The sequence below is a fragment of the Diceros bicornis genome, chromosome 3 (assembly GCF_020826845.1).
Source record: "Diceros bicornis minor isolate mBicDic1 chromosome 3, mDicBic1.mat.cur, whole genome shotgun sequence".
Lineage (NCBI taxonomy): Eukaryota > Metazoa > Chordata > Mammalia > Perissodactyla > Rhinocerotidae > Diceros > Diceros bicornis.
This window is the reverse complement of record NC_080742.1, coordinates 103,065,331-103,083,440: the sequence shown is the minus strand read 5'-3', so window position 1 is coordinate 103,083,440 and position 18,110 is coordinate 103,065,331. Positions and strand designations below refer to the sequence as shown.

Sequence of the window (18,110 nt, the reverse complement as noted above, 5' to 3'; positions counted from 1 at the left end):
GGTGAAAGTTCTCAACTTAGTGGGGAAGGAAAAAAATCATGTGCTAAGTTTGCTAAGATCAATGGTAACTTTTATTATAGTATATTGTTATAATTGTTCTATTTTATTATTAGTTACTGCTATTAATCTCTTACTGTGCCTAATTTATAAGTTAAACTTTATGTATCGTAGGTATGTATGTATAGGGAAAAACATAGTGTACGTAGATTCGGTACTAGCCGTCGTTTCAGGCATCCATTGGGGGTCTTGGGACGGATCCCCGGCAGATAAGGGGGGACTACTTTATTTGTACACCCATGTTCATAGCAGCTTTATTCCCAATACCTAAAACGTGGAAGCAACCTAGGTGTTCATTGACGGATGAATGGATAAGCAAAATGTGATATGTAAATGAAGTTAGTATTATTCAGCCTTAAAAAAGAAAGAAATCTTGCCATATGCACAACATGGATGAAGCATAAGGACATTTTGCTCAGTGAAATAAGCCAGTCACAACAAGACAAATACTGTATGATCCCACTCATATGAGGTCCCTAGAGTAGTCAAATTCATAGAGACAGAAAGTAGAATGGTGGTTACCAGGGCCTGGGGGGAGGGAAAAATGGAAAGTTGTTGTTTAATGGGTACAGAATTTCAGTTTTGCAAGATGAAGAGAGTTCTGGAGATGGATCGTGGTAATGGTTGCACAACAATGTGAATGTACTTAATACCACTGAACTATACACTTAAGATGTATAAATTTTATGTGTTAAGTGTTATGTGTTATGTGTTAAGATGGTAAATTTTATGTGTATTTTACCACAATAAAAAAAAATTAAATTGGGGGTCTGCCAGGCACCATGCCTGGCATAATAAAGGTGATTTTCTTTGGTTCTTGTTCTCATTCTTCGTGAACTTGCTTATGGCTTCCTACATCCCCTGTGAGCCTAATAACACAGCTGTTTGTGGGGTGACTGCTAAAGAGTGTTGACTGAGGACATGGTTCAGGGTGTTGTTTCTCTTTTTGATCCTTGACCAAGAATCATTTTATTTTATAATGTTGTCTTTGAGCTTCTAAAGTATATTCATATAGTAAATGTACAGAGTTGATACCAGTTACTTTTATTTTAGAAAAGTGCATAGAATGTCCATAACAATCTAATATGGAAAAATCTGCATCTGTAAAATATTTGACACTGCTGCAAACACTGCTGTCATCAGTGGAATAAAAGAGGAAGCCCCACGTATGTCTTCAGTTCAGCTGTACCCTGAAAGGACTGTCCACCAGGCTGATAATGAGCTTTGTGAAGATGGAAACCTTATTTTCTTGTTCCAGCACTGAGGGAAGATTTCATACACGTTAAATGAACGTTTGAATGAATCAGTTCATGGATGCCATTTTGAAGATGCCGCCTGGCTTTCGTGGTTTTAGCAGTCGTAACACTATATGCAAATTGTGCTCCTCAGAGATTTGTCTCTAAAAAGATTCTGCATTCTACTTTTTTTGTATTTTCCAGATAAGAACCTTAACTAGATTATTGGCAGTAGAGATGGGGAAGGAGTAATTGAAAGACATTAGGAAATAAAAAGATCAAATCTTAGGGTGAAGAAGGGAAAGTTGCGAGATGGTTTTATAACAGGTTATTGGTGATTTTACCAACTATATAGAGAATCATGCTCAATGAGAAGAATCTGTAGGTATTGGCTTTAACACCAGGACAATAAATATTGGAAGAATTTCATCCCAGATGCCTTTTGTTAATATTTTGCTCATGTGCCTAGACACTCTCTATCCAGCATTTATCAAACTGCCCCAGACGTTCTCAGGCAGGAGCACAATGTCTCGCTTCCAGAGTCGAGGGCGGGAGTCAGATCATAACAGATCCCACACAAAACATAGTTGATGTTCCATATTCATCTTAAAAATAGATGCAAGCCTTACATTCAGCATCACACTATGTTCATGTTTGTTTTGTATTAACGACTTAATCATTTAGTAAAATTGATGCCCCAAACATGTATCGTTTCTAACTTTTGACATCACAGAGCCCTGTAGCAGTGCTAGTTTTCTCAGGACTGAGGAGCATGGGTGCAAAATTTACTTGTGATGAAATATAATCTAAACTTTTTTAATGTTTTAAACAAACGTGGTTGTTTATAAAACAAATGGAAACTACGTTCCATCAAGAGACTGCTCCAGAATTTGCACTTTGGAAGTGACATTTGTAACAAGCCCTAAGTCCACGCAGCAGGCCTCCCCATCAGTGTGGCAGTGTCGGATCTGGTAGCAGTGACGGCTGCAACCTGGCAGTAAGATACCAACTTGGCCGCAGGTCATAGCTTTGCCTACAGTCTGGTCTTGGTTGCTTTGCTATCATTTTATTCAGATGATATACCTTGCATGTCTGTGGTGATGAAGAGAGTGTAATACACAACTTTTTCTTTGCTAGTTTTGTAGGAAATTGTGAGATTGATTTGGAGATCAAGCGATATTTTTGTAGAGCTGGTGTGCAAAGTATACAGGTAAGGTTTTTTTACATTTCAGTCTTCTAAAATTTTCTGTGCTCTATTCAAAAAAAACATTGTGAAGTTTTTATTAACTCAAAATTTCTTTGAAGTTAAGTTTTTATTTGTAGGTTATACTTGAGAAAACCTGTAGTCAAATACTCGGAAGTCACTAAGACGATGGTGCATCCTCCTTGCATCAGTCAATGGCCTGTGGAATTGTTTTCTATTACATGTTTGGTTTCGTTTTGAATTTAGATCCATGGTACAATGCGGGTGATCCTGGAACCGTTGATTGGAGACATGCCCTTGGTAGGAGCTTTGTCTATCTTCTTTCTTAGGAAGCCAGTAAGTCAATGTTTATTTTGTTCATATCTTCCCATTCACTGACAAGAATATGTACATAATGAAGAATATATAAAGCACAGAAAGAGTTCTCCCCTTAACTCAATTTTTTCCCTTTCTGACACATGAATCCTGTGAATGTTTTCATGCCTCTTTGTGCCTTAATGAAAGGCTTCATCTCTTTTTTTTTTTTTTTTTATTGATGTTTTAATGGTTTCTAACATTGTGAAATTTTGGGTTGTACATTTTTGTTTGTCCATCACCATATATATGACTCCCTTCACCCCTTGTGCCTGCCCCCCACCCCCCTCCCCCCACCCCCACTGCCCCTGGTAACCACAGTCCAGTTTTCTCTGTCCATGTGTTGGTTTATATTCCACATATGAGTGAGATCATACAGTGTTTGTCTTTCTCTTTCTGGCTTATTTCACTTAACATAATACGCTCCAGGCCCATCCATGTTGTTGCAAATGGGACGATTTTGTCTTTTTTTATGGCTGAGTAGTATTCCATTGTATATATATACCACATTTTCTTAATCCAATCGTCAGTCGAGGGACACTTAGGTTGCTTCCACTTCTTGGCTATGGTGAATAATGCTGCAATGAACATAGGGGTGCATAAGCCTCTTTGGATTGTTGATTTCAGGTGCGTTGGATAGATTCCCAGTAGTGGGATGGCTGGATCATAGGGCATCTCTATTTTTAATTCTTTGAGGAATCTCCATACTGTTTTCCATAGAGGCTGCACCAATTTGCATTCCCACCAGCTGTGTATGAGGGTTCCTGTTTCTCCACATCCTCTCCAACATTTGTTGTTTTTTTGTCTTGGTGATTATAGCCATTCTAACGGGCGTGAGGTGGTATCTTAGTGTTGTTTTGATTTGCATTTCCCTGATGATTAGTGATATTGAGCATCTTTTCATGTGCCTGTTGGCCATCTGTATATCTTCCTTGGAGAAGTGTCTCTTCATTTCCTGTGCCCATTTTTTGATCGGGTTGTTTGTTTTTTTGTTGTTCAGTTGTGTGAGTTCTTTATATGTTATGGAGATCAACCCCTTGTCAGATGTATGTTTTGCAAATATTCTCTCCCAGCTGGTTGGTTGTCTGTTCATCTTGATTCTGGTTTCATTTGTCTTATAAAAGCTCTTTAATCTGATAAAGTCCCACTTGTTTATTTTTTCTTTAGTTTCCCTAGTCTGGGTAGGTATCTCATCCGAAAAGATTCCTTTAAAACCAATGTCAAATAGTGTGTTGCCTGTATTTTCTTCTATGAGTTTTATAGTTTCAGGTCTCACCTTCAGGTCTTTGATCCATTTTGAGTTAATTTTTGTGAATGGCGATAGCACATGGTCCACTTTCATTCTTTTGCATGTGGCTGTCCAGTTTTCCCAACACCATTTATTGAAGAGACTTTGCTTTCTCCATTGCATGTTCTTAGCACCTTTGTCGAAAATTAGCTGTCCGTATATGTGTGGTTTTATTTCTGGGCTTTCAATTCTGTTCCATTGATCTGTGTGTCTGTTTTTGTACGAGTACCATGCTGTTTTGATTACTATTGCTTTGTAGTATGTTTTGAAGTCAGGGATTGTGATGCCTCCTGCTTTGTTCTATTTCTGTGAAGAATATCATTGGGATTCTGATTGGGATTGCATTGAATCTGTAGATTGCTTTAGGTAATATAGACATTTTAACTATGTTTATTCTTCCAATCCACGTGCATGGGATATCTTTCCATTTCTTTATGTCATCATGGATTTCTTTCAATAATGTCTTGTAGTTCTCATTGTATAGGTCCTTCACCTCCTTGGTAAGATTTATTCCTAGGTATTTTATTCTTTTTGATGCAATTGTAAATGGTATTATCTTTTTGAGCTCTCTTTCTGTTAGTTCATTATTAGCATATAGAAATGCAACTGATTTTTGTAGATTGATTTTGTACCCTGCAACTTTACTGTAGTTGTTGATTGTTTCTAATAGTTTTCCAACAGATTCTTTAGGGTTTTCTATATATGCAACCATGTCATCTGCAAATAGTGAGAGTTTCACTTCTTCGTTACCTATTTGGATTCCTTTTATTCCTTTTTCTTGTCTAATTGCTCTGGCCAAAACCTCCAGTACTATGTTGAACAGGAGTGGTGAGAGTGGGCAGCCCTGCCTCGTTCCTGTTCTCAGAGGAATGGCTTTCAGTCTTTCCCCGTTGAGTATGATGTTGGCTGTGGGTTTGTCATATATGGCCTTTATTATGTTGAGGTACTTTCCTTCTATTCCCATTTTATTGAGACTTTTTATCATAAATGGATGTTGTATCTTGTCAAATGTCTTCTCTGCATCTATTGAGATGATCATGTGGTTTTTATTCTTTGTTTTGTTGATGTGATGTATCACGTTGATTGATTTGCGGATGTTGAACCATCCCTGCGTCCCTGGTATAAATCCCACTTGATCATGGTGTATGATCTTTTTAATGTATTGTTGTATTCGGTTTGCCAATATTTTGTTGAGGATTTTTGCATCAATGTTCATCAGCGATATTGGCCTGTAATTTTCTTTCTTTGTACTGTCTTTGTCTGGTTTTGGTATCAGGGTGATGTTGGCCTCGTAGAATGATTTAGGAAGTGTTCCATCCTCCTCTATTTTTTGGAATAGTTTGAGAAGGATGGGTATTAAATCTTCTTTGAATGTTTGGTAAAATTCACTGGAGAAGCCATCTGGTCCTGGACTTTTATTTTTGGGGAGGTTTTTGATTACTATTTCAATCTCTTTACTTGTTATTGGTCTATTCAGATTCTCCATTTCTTCTTGGTTCAATTTTGAGAGGTTGTATAAGTCTAAGAATTTATCCATTTCTTCTAGATTGTCCAATTTGCTGGCATATAATTTCTCATAGTATTTTCTTATAGTCCTCTGTATTTCCATGGTATCCGTTGTAATTTCTCCTCTTTCATTTCTAATTTTATTTACTTGAGCCTTTTCTCTTTTTTTCTTAGTAAGCCTGGCTAAGGGTTTGTCGATTTTGTTTATCTTCTCAAAGAACCAACTCTTTGTTTCATTAATCCTTTCTACTGTTTTTTTGGTCTCAATTTCATTTATTTCTGCTCTGATTTTTATTATTTCTCTCCTTCTGCTGGCTTTGGGCTTTGTTTGTTCTTCTTTTTCTAGTTCTGTTAGGTGTAATTTAAGGTTGCCTATTAGGGCTTTTTCTTGTTTGTTAAGGTGGGCTTGTATCGCTATGAGTTTCCCTCTCAGGACCGCTTTTGCTGCATCCCATATGGTTTGATATGGCATATTATCATTTTCGTTTGTTTCCAGATAGTTTTTGATTTCTCCTTTAATTTCATCAATGATCCATTGGTTGTTCAGTAGCATGTTTAATCTCCACATTTTTGTCACTTTCCCAGTTTTTTTTTCATGGTTCATTTCCAGTTTCATAGCCTTATGGTCTGAAAAGATGCTTTTTATGATTTCAATCTTCTTAAATTTATTGAGGCTTGCTTTGTTTCCCAACATATGGTCTCTCCTAGAGAATGTTCCATGCGCGCTTGAGAAGAATGTGTAGTCAGCTGCTTTTGGATGGAGTGCTCTGTATATGTCTACTAGGTCCATCTCGTCCAGTTTTTCGTTTAAGTCTACTATTTCTTTATTGACTTTTTGTCTGGATGATCTATCCATTGCTGTAAGTGGGGTGTTAAGATCCCCTACTATTATTGTGTTGTTGTTGATTTCTCCTTTTAGGTTTGTTAATAGTTGTTTTATGTACATTGGTGCTCCTATGTTGGGTGCATATATATTTATAAGTGATATGTCTTCTTGATGGAGTGTCCCTATTGTCATTATATATTTCCCTTCTTTGTCTTTCTTAACCTGTTTTATCTTGAAGTCTACTTTGTCTGATATGAGTATGGCAACACCTGCTTTCTTTTGTTTGCCATTATCTTGGAGTATTGTCTTCCATCCTTTCACTCTGAGCCTGTGCTTGTCTTTAGTGCTAAGATGTGTTTCCTGAAGGCAGCATATTGTTGGGTCTTGCTTTTTAATCCATCCTGCCACTCTGTATCTTTTGATTGGAGAGTTCAATGCATTTACATTTAGGGTAATTATTGATATATGAGGGCTTAATGTTGCTGTTTTGTCACTTATTTTCTGGTTCTTTTGCATTTCCTTTGTTTCTTGTCCCATTTGTTTTGGACTGCCAATTCAGTTTGGTTGTTCTGTCTTATGACTCATCTAGTTTTCTCTTTGTTTATCATATGTGGTTTTGTTTTGATTATTTGTTTAGTGGTTACCTTGAGGTTTGGGCAAAAAATATTGTGTATGAGATAGTCCATTATCTGATGGCCTCCTATTTCCTTATACTAAGTCAATTCAGTCACTTTCCTCTTCCCCTTCTAAGTTTTTCTTGTTATACCTTATTCTATCTTGTGTTGTGGCTGTGTGTTTACAGTGATGAGGTTAAATTTATTTTTGGTGAATTTCTTCCTTTGATCTTTGAATTTAGTATTTAAGTGGTTGCTAACCTATTCCGGTAAAGATCTACTATTTCTCTGAGTTTGTCTACCTACTTTTCTCCTTCCTCCAAGCTTTGTGTTCCCTTTCTCTTCTTTTTTTCAGGCCTGAGGGCCTTCTTGAGTATTTCTTGTAGTAGGGGTCTCGTGGCCATGAACTCCCTTAGCTTTTGTTTATCTGGGAGAGTTACTATTTCTCCATCATATTTGGAGGATATTTTTGCTGGATAGAGTATTCTTGGCTGAAAGTTTTTGTCTTTCAGTATTTTGAATATATCATTCCAGTCTCTTCTAGCCTGTAAAGTTTCTGTTGAGAAATCCGCTGAGAGCCTGATGGGAGTTCCTTTGTACGTTATTTTTTGTTTTTGTCTAGCTGCCCTTAATATGGTTTCTTTGTCGTTGACCCTGGCTAGCCTTACCCACTAGGTGTCGTGGTGAAGGCCTTTGTCTGTTAATATATATAGGTGTCCTGTTGGCTTCGCTTACTGGTATTTCCTGCTCCTTCCCCAGATTTGGGAAATTCTCAGCTATTATTTCCTTGAATAGGCTCTCTGTTCCTCTTTCCCTCTCCTCTCCCTCAGGAATACCTATAATTCTTATGTTACATTTTCTAATAGAGTCAGATATTTCTCGGAGTCTTTCTTCATTTCTTTTTAGTCTTAGTTCTCTCTCCTCTTCCATCTGGAGTATATCTGTATTCCTGTCCTCTAAGGTGCTAATTCTTTCCTCCATATTGTCAGCTCTGTTCTTTAGAGATTCCAGATTCTCCTTTATCTCCTCCATTGTGTTCTTCATCTCCATCAGCACTGATAGGTTTTTCTTTATGATTTCAATCTCTTTTGTGAAGAAACTCCTAATCTCATTTAATTGTTTGTCTGTGTTGTCTCGTATTTCGTTGAGCCTTTTTATGATAGCTATTTTGAAATCTCTGTCATTTAGTTTATGGATTTCTGTGTCTTCGGGGTTGATTTCTGGGTGCTTGTCATTTTGTTTCTGGTCTGGTGATTTCATATATTTTTGCATTGTGGTTCCTGTGTTGGTTTTGTTTTTCCTCATCCTGGAAATCTCTGGTTGCAATTTCCACCTGCCGCCACTGTCTGGTGGTAAAGGGCTGTGTAGTCTAAGCCCCCTGCGCTCTGCCCCGGTTTTTCTGCTGCGATCCGGAGTTTTGTTTTTTTTTTCCCCCCGCTGCGATCCACGGGTCCAGTCGTTTGATCAGGTCTGCCACGGATCGCTTGGTCTGGTCTGTCGCGGATCACTTGGTCTGGTCTGCGGCGGACCGCTAGGTCTGGTCTGGTCGGTTGAGCTGCAGAGTCCGGTTTGCGGGGAGGGGGGAGCTCTCTCTTTTGCCCTCTGGGTCCCTGACGTGGGAGGCTTCTCGTTTGCCCCTCTTTATCCACTCTCTGGGGTGCTCAGATGTTGATGGTAGCCCTGTGGCTCCTCTGAGTCCTCTGTGCCGGAGTTTCCCACTGGCTGAGAGAGCCCGAAGAGCCACGGTTTCCCCGCCGAGGGCCGCCCCTCCCCCCTCTCTGGGAGCCGCGCCGACCGGATCGCTGATCTCATGGGGAGGGAGAGGAGTTCCTCCTTACCTCTCCCCACTTCCTCTGGGGGCCCAGCACGTTCCGCTCTCAGATGTGTGGCAGTGTGGATCCCTCCGCTCTAGCTTTTCACTGTCTGGGATTCCGTCGTTGGTCTGTGACTGTTCCTTTTGTTGTCTCTTGTCGGGGGAAGAGTTCACGGGAAAGCTCACTGCGCCATGATGCTGACGTCACTCTCCTCGGCTTCATCTCTTTTGATAGACAACTTTTTACTGGTTATAAAAATAATACATGTTACAGAAAATTGGAAAACATAGACTTTTTAAAAAGTGTAGGTTGTAACTTGATGTTCAGCACCTATCACTGAGTATGATTTATAGATATTTGCTCATTTAATCCTCATAACTCTGTAGATAAATACTATCTTAGTGTCATTTTACTGACTAGGAACTGAGAGTCTAATTTGTCCAAGTCACAAAACCAGTAAGTCTGGGAGCCTGCACCTAGATTGGCATAGTCTGACACAGAGTTGCTGTTCTCATCCTCACCATAAATCTCCCTGCAGCTGCCACACACAGAGGCTGCTGTCATCTGCATGTGTTGCCTTCCTTTCATGATGTGTTTAATAAACTATACAGACAGTTGGTATACTGTGTTTAAAAGTCATAAAGATCTTTTTTGACTGAATTATATTCTAACACTTGGATAAACTATAATAAGTGTTATTTCAGATTGTTAGATACGTATGTTTTCATTTCTTGTTATAAGTAGTCAATGCTTATTACTCATTATTAGCCACAAAAATAAGATGACAAAAATGTCATTCTTGTCTAGATGCCCCTCACCTAGGCTCCTACCCCTCACCAAGGCTCCTCCTCTTCCTTGCCTAGGCTCCTCCCCTCACCTAGGCTCCTTCTTCTCACCTAGGCTCCTCCTCTTCCTCACTTAGGCTCCTCCCCTCTCCTTGGCACCTCCTCCCCACTTAGGCTCCTCCCCTCACCTTGGCTCCTCCTCCCAGGCTCCTCCCCTCTCTGAGGCTTCTCCCCCTCACCTGGTGGCTCCTTACCTACAAGGCTCCTCACCTGGGCTTCTGCAGCCTGTCATTGGCTTCCTGCCTTGGCTCTGTCCTCAGTAGACTGCACCACTAGCATATCTTCCCAAAGTGCAAACTGACCCACCAGAGGTCATCTCTCCCTTGCAGACAGTCATCGTGGTCAGTCATTGTGGTCTAGATGGGGTCTCTCCAGGCTCGTTTCCTGGCACTACCCCATGAGCATCTCAAGTTCTAAACATGGGGAAGAATTACAGTCCAGGGGTAGTGCTGACCTCCATCGTCCCTCACCAGCTGCCCATCTTTTCTTTCTCCCAGAACTCTGTCTTTAGACCTTTGTGTTATCCTTTCCCAGGACACAGGTAGTCAGGTTTCCTCCTTGCCCTCATGGCACCCATATAGTCCTGTGTGTTGTAGCACACTTCTCGTTAACTCTTTGAAAGCCACAACTATATCTGTCTCCATACAGTTCAGTAAATGTCTAATGGATGAATTGATCTGTTTCTCAAATAATCTCTTCACAATATGCCATTTTTGTACCATTAACATCATGTCTAGTTTAAAGTGGGAGTATTAGTGTGTATAATTTGATTCAAGTAACTTAATACAATTTATCGTTGTTGGGTTTGTAAAATATGGGTTTATCTAGACCAAACTACAAGTGGTCTTTTTTCTGTATAAAAACACAAGAAGAATTAACTGTCATCACTTTGTATTATCACTAAAATTATTATTCTCATTTGCTTTTTATTGATTATAATTGGCTTATTTTGAATGTATTTTAACTACACAAAACATGGCAAAATTCAAAAGCTATTAAGGAACTCTGTGTTAAATTTTAATTTATTAAAATTTTGAGAAATGAAGAGATGCATAAAAGATTTAAAATTCGTTTTTTTCCACATAAAAGTTATTTAAAAGCCAGTATGTTTAAGAAACTTCCTTCATTTATGAGTATAAAAAACTGATCTTTAACAAATTCATAAGTATTTTTAATTTACAGCGAATTTTTAATAATTTAAAGAAAAGCTCTTTTTTTCAGTTCAGAATGTAACAAAATCTACATCTTTAAATCTTCCTCAAAACTTAGTAATACTCTTCCTTAGTATGGATCTTCCATAAGTGTATTTATTTTTTAAAAATAACATTATAATATTAACTTCCAAATGAAATGTTAATGCTCAGAAAAGAAGGATGAGTTTGTGAAAAGTTCAGAATCATTCATTTCCTTATATGGTGAGTAAAGTCACTAAACGTATGCTTCAGAGAAGGGAATTTTTTCAGTTACTTTCAACTGGAAAATATGAGAACAGAATTCACTGCTGGCTGCCAAATAATTCTTTCTCACTCCAGTGAAAAATATAGCTATAAAGATTTTGAGGGGTTTTTTTGACTATTCAGATGATTTAGAAGTATAGTGCCAAAGACACTAATGAAACCTTTGCACATTATTTTTCTGCTTTTTGATGTGTTTGGATTAGTTTTGATAATGTGCTACTTGTTTAAAAAGAAAAAACTAAACTAAAAATTTCTGAAGTTTTGGAGCACAGTAGAAGGCAGTATAGTATGATGGTTGAGTGACAGACTTGGGTGTCATACAACCTGGTTTTCCACTCTTGGGCTGTGTGCTTTGAACAATTTATTTAATTTCTCTAAGTCTCCATTTCCCCATCTGTAACATGGGGATTACAGCAATACCTCCCTCATAAGATTAAATGTGAAGATTAAATGTCAGTGGATGTAAAACACTTAGTACCATGCTGGCACATAGTAAGTCCTCAGATTTTTAAGAAATTAAATATTTTCCTACATTCTGGTGGAGTCCTGACACCAGAGGTCAAGTATTGGTAAGCGCAAAGGCTTGAATGAAGCTTCTGGTGAGAACCAGGACAAAAGCTTGGATGAAGTTTCTGTAAGAACCAGAACAAGTCGGTGTCTGCCCTTGGGTATGTCCTGGGGAATTGGTGGCCCCTCACTCAGGCTAACTTATGGTTGTTGTAGTTGCCTCTGGCATACACACACCTGTAGGGTGTTTTGGAATCCTTAGGTCTTTTTTAGATCTATCCCAGGTGAATGGATTAGACTAGAGTGAATCCAGGAGGTCTTTTCCAGAACTTCTCCAATAGATGGTCTGGGGTTTGCTCTGAATGTGTTTATACTAAGAGGGTCCTCCCAGCTAGCAGAGGACATGCCTCCTGAGTCTTTGAACCACAGAGTATGTTTCTTCTTCTATAAAACGGAAATAACATCTTCCTTTTAGAGTGACTGTGAGAAAAAAATTGAATCCTGTTAGCTAGGACTACAGCAATTGAGGTACCTTAAGCAAAGGAGGGAAAAAAGGAAGGGCTTTATTTAAAAATAAACATAGCATATATTGGTGTCTCATGAAATCTATGCAGGAGTTGCAGTTGAGTGTCAGGAACAGACTGGAACAAGGAATTTGAGAGCCACTGTGACTGTCTCCCCACCCATGCCTGTGGTGCCTTTCCTCCATTCTCTCTGCCTCTGAGACTGGCTTCCTCTGGTCCTCCAATCCGCATGCCAGAAACATGGCTGCCAGCACTCCCAAGAGGCAGGGAGTCTTCTTGTCTTCTTTCATCCTTCCTTTCCCAGTCCAGCTGGGTCAGACTAGCTGAGAGTAGGAAGGTTGCAGTGTCTGAATAAGGCTCCCAGAGGCAGATTTCCTACAACCCTGCATAGAAGGCAGCAGTGAGCTGGAGAGGCAGTGCTGGGCAGACAGGTCCACAGGAGTCCACTGGACTGAAGAGGGTTCCAACGTTAGACCAAACATGAAGTTGCCGGGAAGCTTTGGGGGTATTTATTCTGTCAGGTGTTCTCTGAGTTTCTTGGATCTGTGGTTTGATATCTTTCATTATTTTGGACAGTCTTGCTGCACCCCCAGTGGTGGGGACAGGGAAGCTGTCTGTCATCCTGTCTGTCCTGGGTCTCGAGGCTGGCGCTCTTTCAGTGACCCTGCCCTCTCTCCATGCCTGTGTCTGTGGTGGGTCTTGTGCAGGAGAGATTTTGTACACTCGCCCCTAGCAATTCAGGATCTCTAATGGTCTGGGCCGGGACTGTGACCTACCCTCCCCAAGGCATAGAGGGTGTTTTCTCTTCTTTTCCTCTCCCCCAAATGCAGTAGGCCTTCCCCTGTGCTTCCCTTCCCCACTGGCTTCTGTTCCTTACATTGGAAGGTGGGGCTTGTGTCTTTGTAGCAGCAGCTGCTCCCTCACCAGCCTCACCCTTGCAGGAAGTGTTCTCCCTGGTCCTCAGTCTTTGCGGTGAGCTCACACTACAGTCTACCACGTGGGTCACACTGCCCTGTGTCTGTGGATTTCAAAGGCTTTACTCTGGCTCTCCCACACTTGGCCCTTAGCAATTAGGATCTAGCTGGAATTGTCTCACCTGCCCTGTGGTGGCCTTATCCACCCCTTGGAGCTGCCTCTAAGGAAGAGTTTCAGGGCTCTCTCACCTCAGCTCTCCCATGCATTCAAGAGTGATACTCTTTCCAGTTTTCTACATCCCACGTGGTAGCTGGAAGTCCCAGGAGCTTTAAAACATGAGAAAAACACTCTTGGCCTTTACCGACAGCCCAGATTGACTTAATTCAAAAACTCGAGAAAGACTGGGAGCCACCAGTCTATATTTTTAACAGACCTCCCAGGTGATTCATGTTCTGTACCGTAGAACTTAATGCACTTAGGATGGCTGGCATATAGTAAGTGCTAAAGTAAACAGTTGCTGTTGTTGAACTGTAAACTTTACTACATCCATTAGACAATGCATTATGGAAAAGCAGAGAGAAGAAGGGCATGTCTGTGGTTTTCATGAAATACATGGATACGCTCATGTTCCAGTTGAAACGTGACCACATTACTCCTTCCATTTCTCATACAAGAGCCATAGCAGCCCGAAGAGGTGATTTCCTGTCCTTTGGAAACACGTCCCACTAGCTGTTCAGTTTCCCAAAATGGAGATCTTGGTCATCCAGACAGAGTGGTTGGGGGGCGTGAGGGGTACTAATTTTAGTTGCTTTTCCAAAGCTCTGCCTTGATCCCTTCCCTCCTCATGGGTTTCTCCCTGTGTCCGTGTGCAGACTTTTCAGATTGAGCTTTCAAACCTCTCTCTCTCTCTCACCCACTCACACACACACATTCATTCTCTCACTCACACCCATTCTCTTTCTCTCACACACATTCTCACAATCACATGCTTTACACATTTGTTCACTCGCATACATTCACTTATTCTCTCACACATACACACTTGTTCTCACACCCGTTCTTATTCATTCACACTCCTCACACTCATTCTCTCACACATCCATACTCATTTTCACTCACATTCATGTTCTCACACACTCATTCTCGCACACCCATGATCATTCTCACACACACTCGTTTCTCATGCACTCATACTTGTTTTCACACAGTCACACTCGTCTATTTCTCTTTCACTCCCTCCGCCTTTATCCACTCTAGGCGCTTCCTGTTCCCCAGCCTCCCCTGTGCTCAGAGACATGCCAGCTCGCTTCAGCTCCTTAAACATGGGACCCCCCTCCACCTGGAGTCTTCTTTCTTGCATTCAAATCTCTGCTCTTTTCAAACCCAGCTGAGTCCTGCCCTTCCGCAAATCCTGCTTCTGCCTCGCTGGTGTTTTGTTTCTTTGAACTTGGGTAGCGTTTAAATGTATCTCATCGTTTTGACAAGGATCATCTGAGTAGACCCTCTATCACTTGAAGAGTTTCCATAATCTCTAGCTGGAGTCCCTTCCAGGTGACCGCCATTTGACAGGGCCTCTCATTAGTCTTTGAGTGTTTCCTTCAGCTTTCTGATTCAATAAGATGCCCCAGGCTCATTTTAACAGTTTTACCCCAGGCCTGGAATCAGCCGTTTCTTTAAAATCCCTGGTTTCTTTGTATTTAGAGATCATAATCAGAGTGCTAGGGAGTGCTGATTGCTCCTGGGTTGTCATTGCTTCTAGGTCTGTTCTATTTAAAGGGCCTATTGATATTTGCAATGCAAGTTTATATCTCAATTTTTCTTAGGCCCAAAAGTCTTGGTCTTTCGGGGCTTTTTTAAATTGTTGCTTTTTAGTTTGGGTCTATCTAAAAGAACCTTGACTCTTCTAGTTCGTTCCCCCCCCCCCCCAAAGCCCCAGTAGATAGTTGTATGTCATAGCTGCACATCCTTCTAGTTGCTGTATGTGGGACTCGGCCTCAGCATGGCCGGACAAGCAGTGCATTGGTGCGCACCCAGATCCAAACCTGGGCCGCCAGTAGCGGAGCCCGCACACTTAACCGCTAAGCCACGGGGCCGGCCCTAGTTCGTCTTTATTAGTAACCATCTACTTCTCAAAGTGATTTGAGCAGGGTTTTTTACTCTAGCTATATGGGTGATTGAGATCATGCAATTTCACTTAGCATTTCTTCTACCAATATAAAGCACAAGTAATTTTATTGTGTGTGATATCCATTTTGACAGGAAAAGCAGTGTTTCTAATCAATGGTTTTTACCCATCCACATTTACTTAATGGAATCTTAACCAACTGTTTAAGAATTCTTCTAAGATAAATACCCACTAGAAAAATGAGCAAAAAAAAAATACAAATGTTGAGTGAATGGATGGAACATGTTCACTAATATCAAAATATTGATATTAGTGAAAATGCAAATTGAAACAGTGGTAAAGTACCATTTTTTAACTGCCAAATGGACTGATTTTTAATATCTGTATTCGGTGAAGGTACAAAGAAAGGACATTTTCATGCACTTTTGGTGGGATATAAATTAGTACAGTATTTTTTTAGGGCAATTAGGTATCAACATAAAAAGTGAACATATATCTTTGACCAAAACTTCCACTTTTTGGATGCTAGTCTGCGTGTGTATACCAGAACACACGTGTAAAGAGATATTCACTGAATCATTCCTCATAATAAAGAGAAATTATAAATATTCTAAGTGGCCATCAGTAGGAAGATGGGTATATAAATTCCTATATGATTTTGCTGGAGAAAACTATGACATTATCCAAAAACAAAACAAAAACAGAGGTAGCTCTCCATATACACACAGGACGATGGTCTTGATATTTTACAAAGTGAAATACAAGATGTGGGAAAGTATTATGTACTAACCCGTTTTGTTTATAAAGAAACAAAACTGTATGATTTGATTTGATAACTAGAAATAATTTTGATACTTAATATTTTTGCCCTTTTTTTTAAACAGCTTTTAGAAATTAACTGGACAGGACTGACTAATCTTCTTGATATCCCTGGATTGAAGTAAGTATTATGTCATGTCATACAGTTAGCTTGTTGATGGTGTAATGTGCATTTTCACTGTTAGGAAAACAACACAGAACAGGTAAAGCCTGTCTCTACTGGGCAGAATCCGTGCCTTCTCAGCAGACTCTCATATGAGCCTCGAGTGAAGAGACTGTAGTGGGTTCTGTTCTCATAGCCACGGCTGAGACTGCTGGGATCCAAATGAGCTGTGGTACAGTGGTTTTAGGACTTTAGACTGAGTCACTCACCATTCATTTTACTTTTTGTTCATCACAAGGCATCTTTCCAGTTTTGGTGTTTTAGAAAAGTAGCAGCCTTTTAATATCCTATAAATTAATTTTTAAATTTGGTATTTATTATTTTTCCAAAAAATAAAGAAAACTTGAAAAGCAAATATATGTTGCAAAACTAGCCCTTTCTGGGTTCTTTTCAACCTGTGCTACCACTTCCCTTTCTGCCTTTTTTGTCTATAGCCACTCCTTCTTGGAGGGGTAGATGTCAGTGCTGGACCTAGGAATGTGTAGGATCGCTCCAGGTGCCTTGGTATGAGAGGTGAGAAGCCTGAAGTTTCTGCATCACATCACAGGGAGTCCCTTTATTATTCTGGAGCAATCTAGTGTCTAAAACATGAGGAAAGTTTCCCATAATAAGCACATGAAAACTTTAAGGGCACATCCCCTCTGGGAGAGAAGTGAAGTCTTCCTAGTTGTGTCACAGTCTGCCTCACGTGGTGGAAGGTGATTGTGGAAAACCTGTTGTTCACTACTAAGCTGGAAGTTCTGAGATTACAGCCTCGAAACCTGCTTTTGCTGGTTTTACCGTTGTATTTGAAGGTTAAAATATATTACTTTTTGGTTAAAGTTACATATGTTTCCAGTGGGTACTTTGCTAATCCGTGAATTTTTTTTCCCTAAAATAGTTTAGAAATTAAATTATGAAAGCCTTGGTTTCAGTCTGTTTTTCCTATTCTTGTGTATTTGTTATGCCCCTGATGAAATGGCTGTTAGAAAGAATTTTGTTTCATCATCAGGGAAAAATTACGGCTTTAATAAACTAAGGCATATTCATAATAATAAAAGTCTTTTTTTTTTTTTTTTTGTGAGGAAGATCAGCCCTGAGCTAACATCTGTGCTAATCCTCCTCTTTTTGCTGAGGAAGACCGGCTCTGAGCTAACATCCATTGCCTAATCCTCCTCCTTTTGTCCCCCCAAAGCCCTCCAGTGTATAGTTGTACGTCATAGTTGCACATCCTTCTAGTTGCTGTATGTGGGACAGGGCCTCAGCATGGCGGGAGAAGCGGTGCGTCGGTGCGCGCCTGGGATCCGAACCCGGGCCGCCAGTAGCGGAGCGCGCACACTTAACCGCCAAGCCACGGGGCTGGCCCATAAAAGTCTTTTTTAGGTACTGTGGTTTACTAGATATAGAAAAATAGTTGTCTTTAAGAGATCTTTGGGGGCCGGCCCCGTGGCTTAGCGGTTAAGTGCGCGCGCTCCGCTGCTGGTGGCTAGGGTTCAGATCCCGGGCGCGCACCGACGCACCGCTTCTCCCGCCATGCTGAGGCTGCGTCCCACATACAGCAACTAGAAGGATGTGCAACTATGACGTACAACTATCTACTGGGGCTTTGGGGGAAAAATAAATAAATAAAATTAAAATTCTCTAAGAGATGCTTTGAACCTCCTTGTAAAAAACTCTTTAAAAAAAAAAAGAGATCTTTGGGAAGAAAGGACAACTTAAAAAAAGATTTGTTTAAGTGTTCATTAGGATTCTTGGTTACAACAAACCCAACTCAATTGGTCTTAAATAAGTGAGTAAATAAATACTGTTTTTTTTTTTCTTTTTTGCTGAGGAAGAGTCACCCTGAGCTAACATCTGTGCCAGTCTTCCTCTATTTTG

General features: G+C 40.2%; 1 protein-coding gene across 6 annotated transcripts in view; it reads left to right on the top strand.

Moving 5' to 3' along the window:
• The window catches only part of ESYT2 (extended synaptotagmin 2), a 96,835-nt gene that overhangs the window by 39,125 nt on the left and 39,600 nt on the right, over positions 1-18,110 (top strand). For all 6 annotated transcript variants that reach the window (XM_058534253.1, XM_058534262.1, XM_058534291.1 and 3 more), the window contains 3 exons: positions 2,430-2,502; positions 2,743-2,832; positions 16,156-16,211. In XM_058534253.1, the coding sequence (XP_058390236.1) occupies positions 2,430-2,502; positions 2,743-2,832; positions 16,156-16,211 (219 nt within the window). The remainder of the gene's footprint in view (positions 1-2,429; positions 2,503-2,742; positions 2,833-16,155; positions 16,212-18,110) is intronic.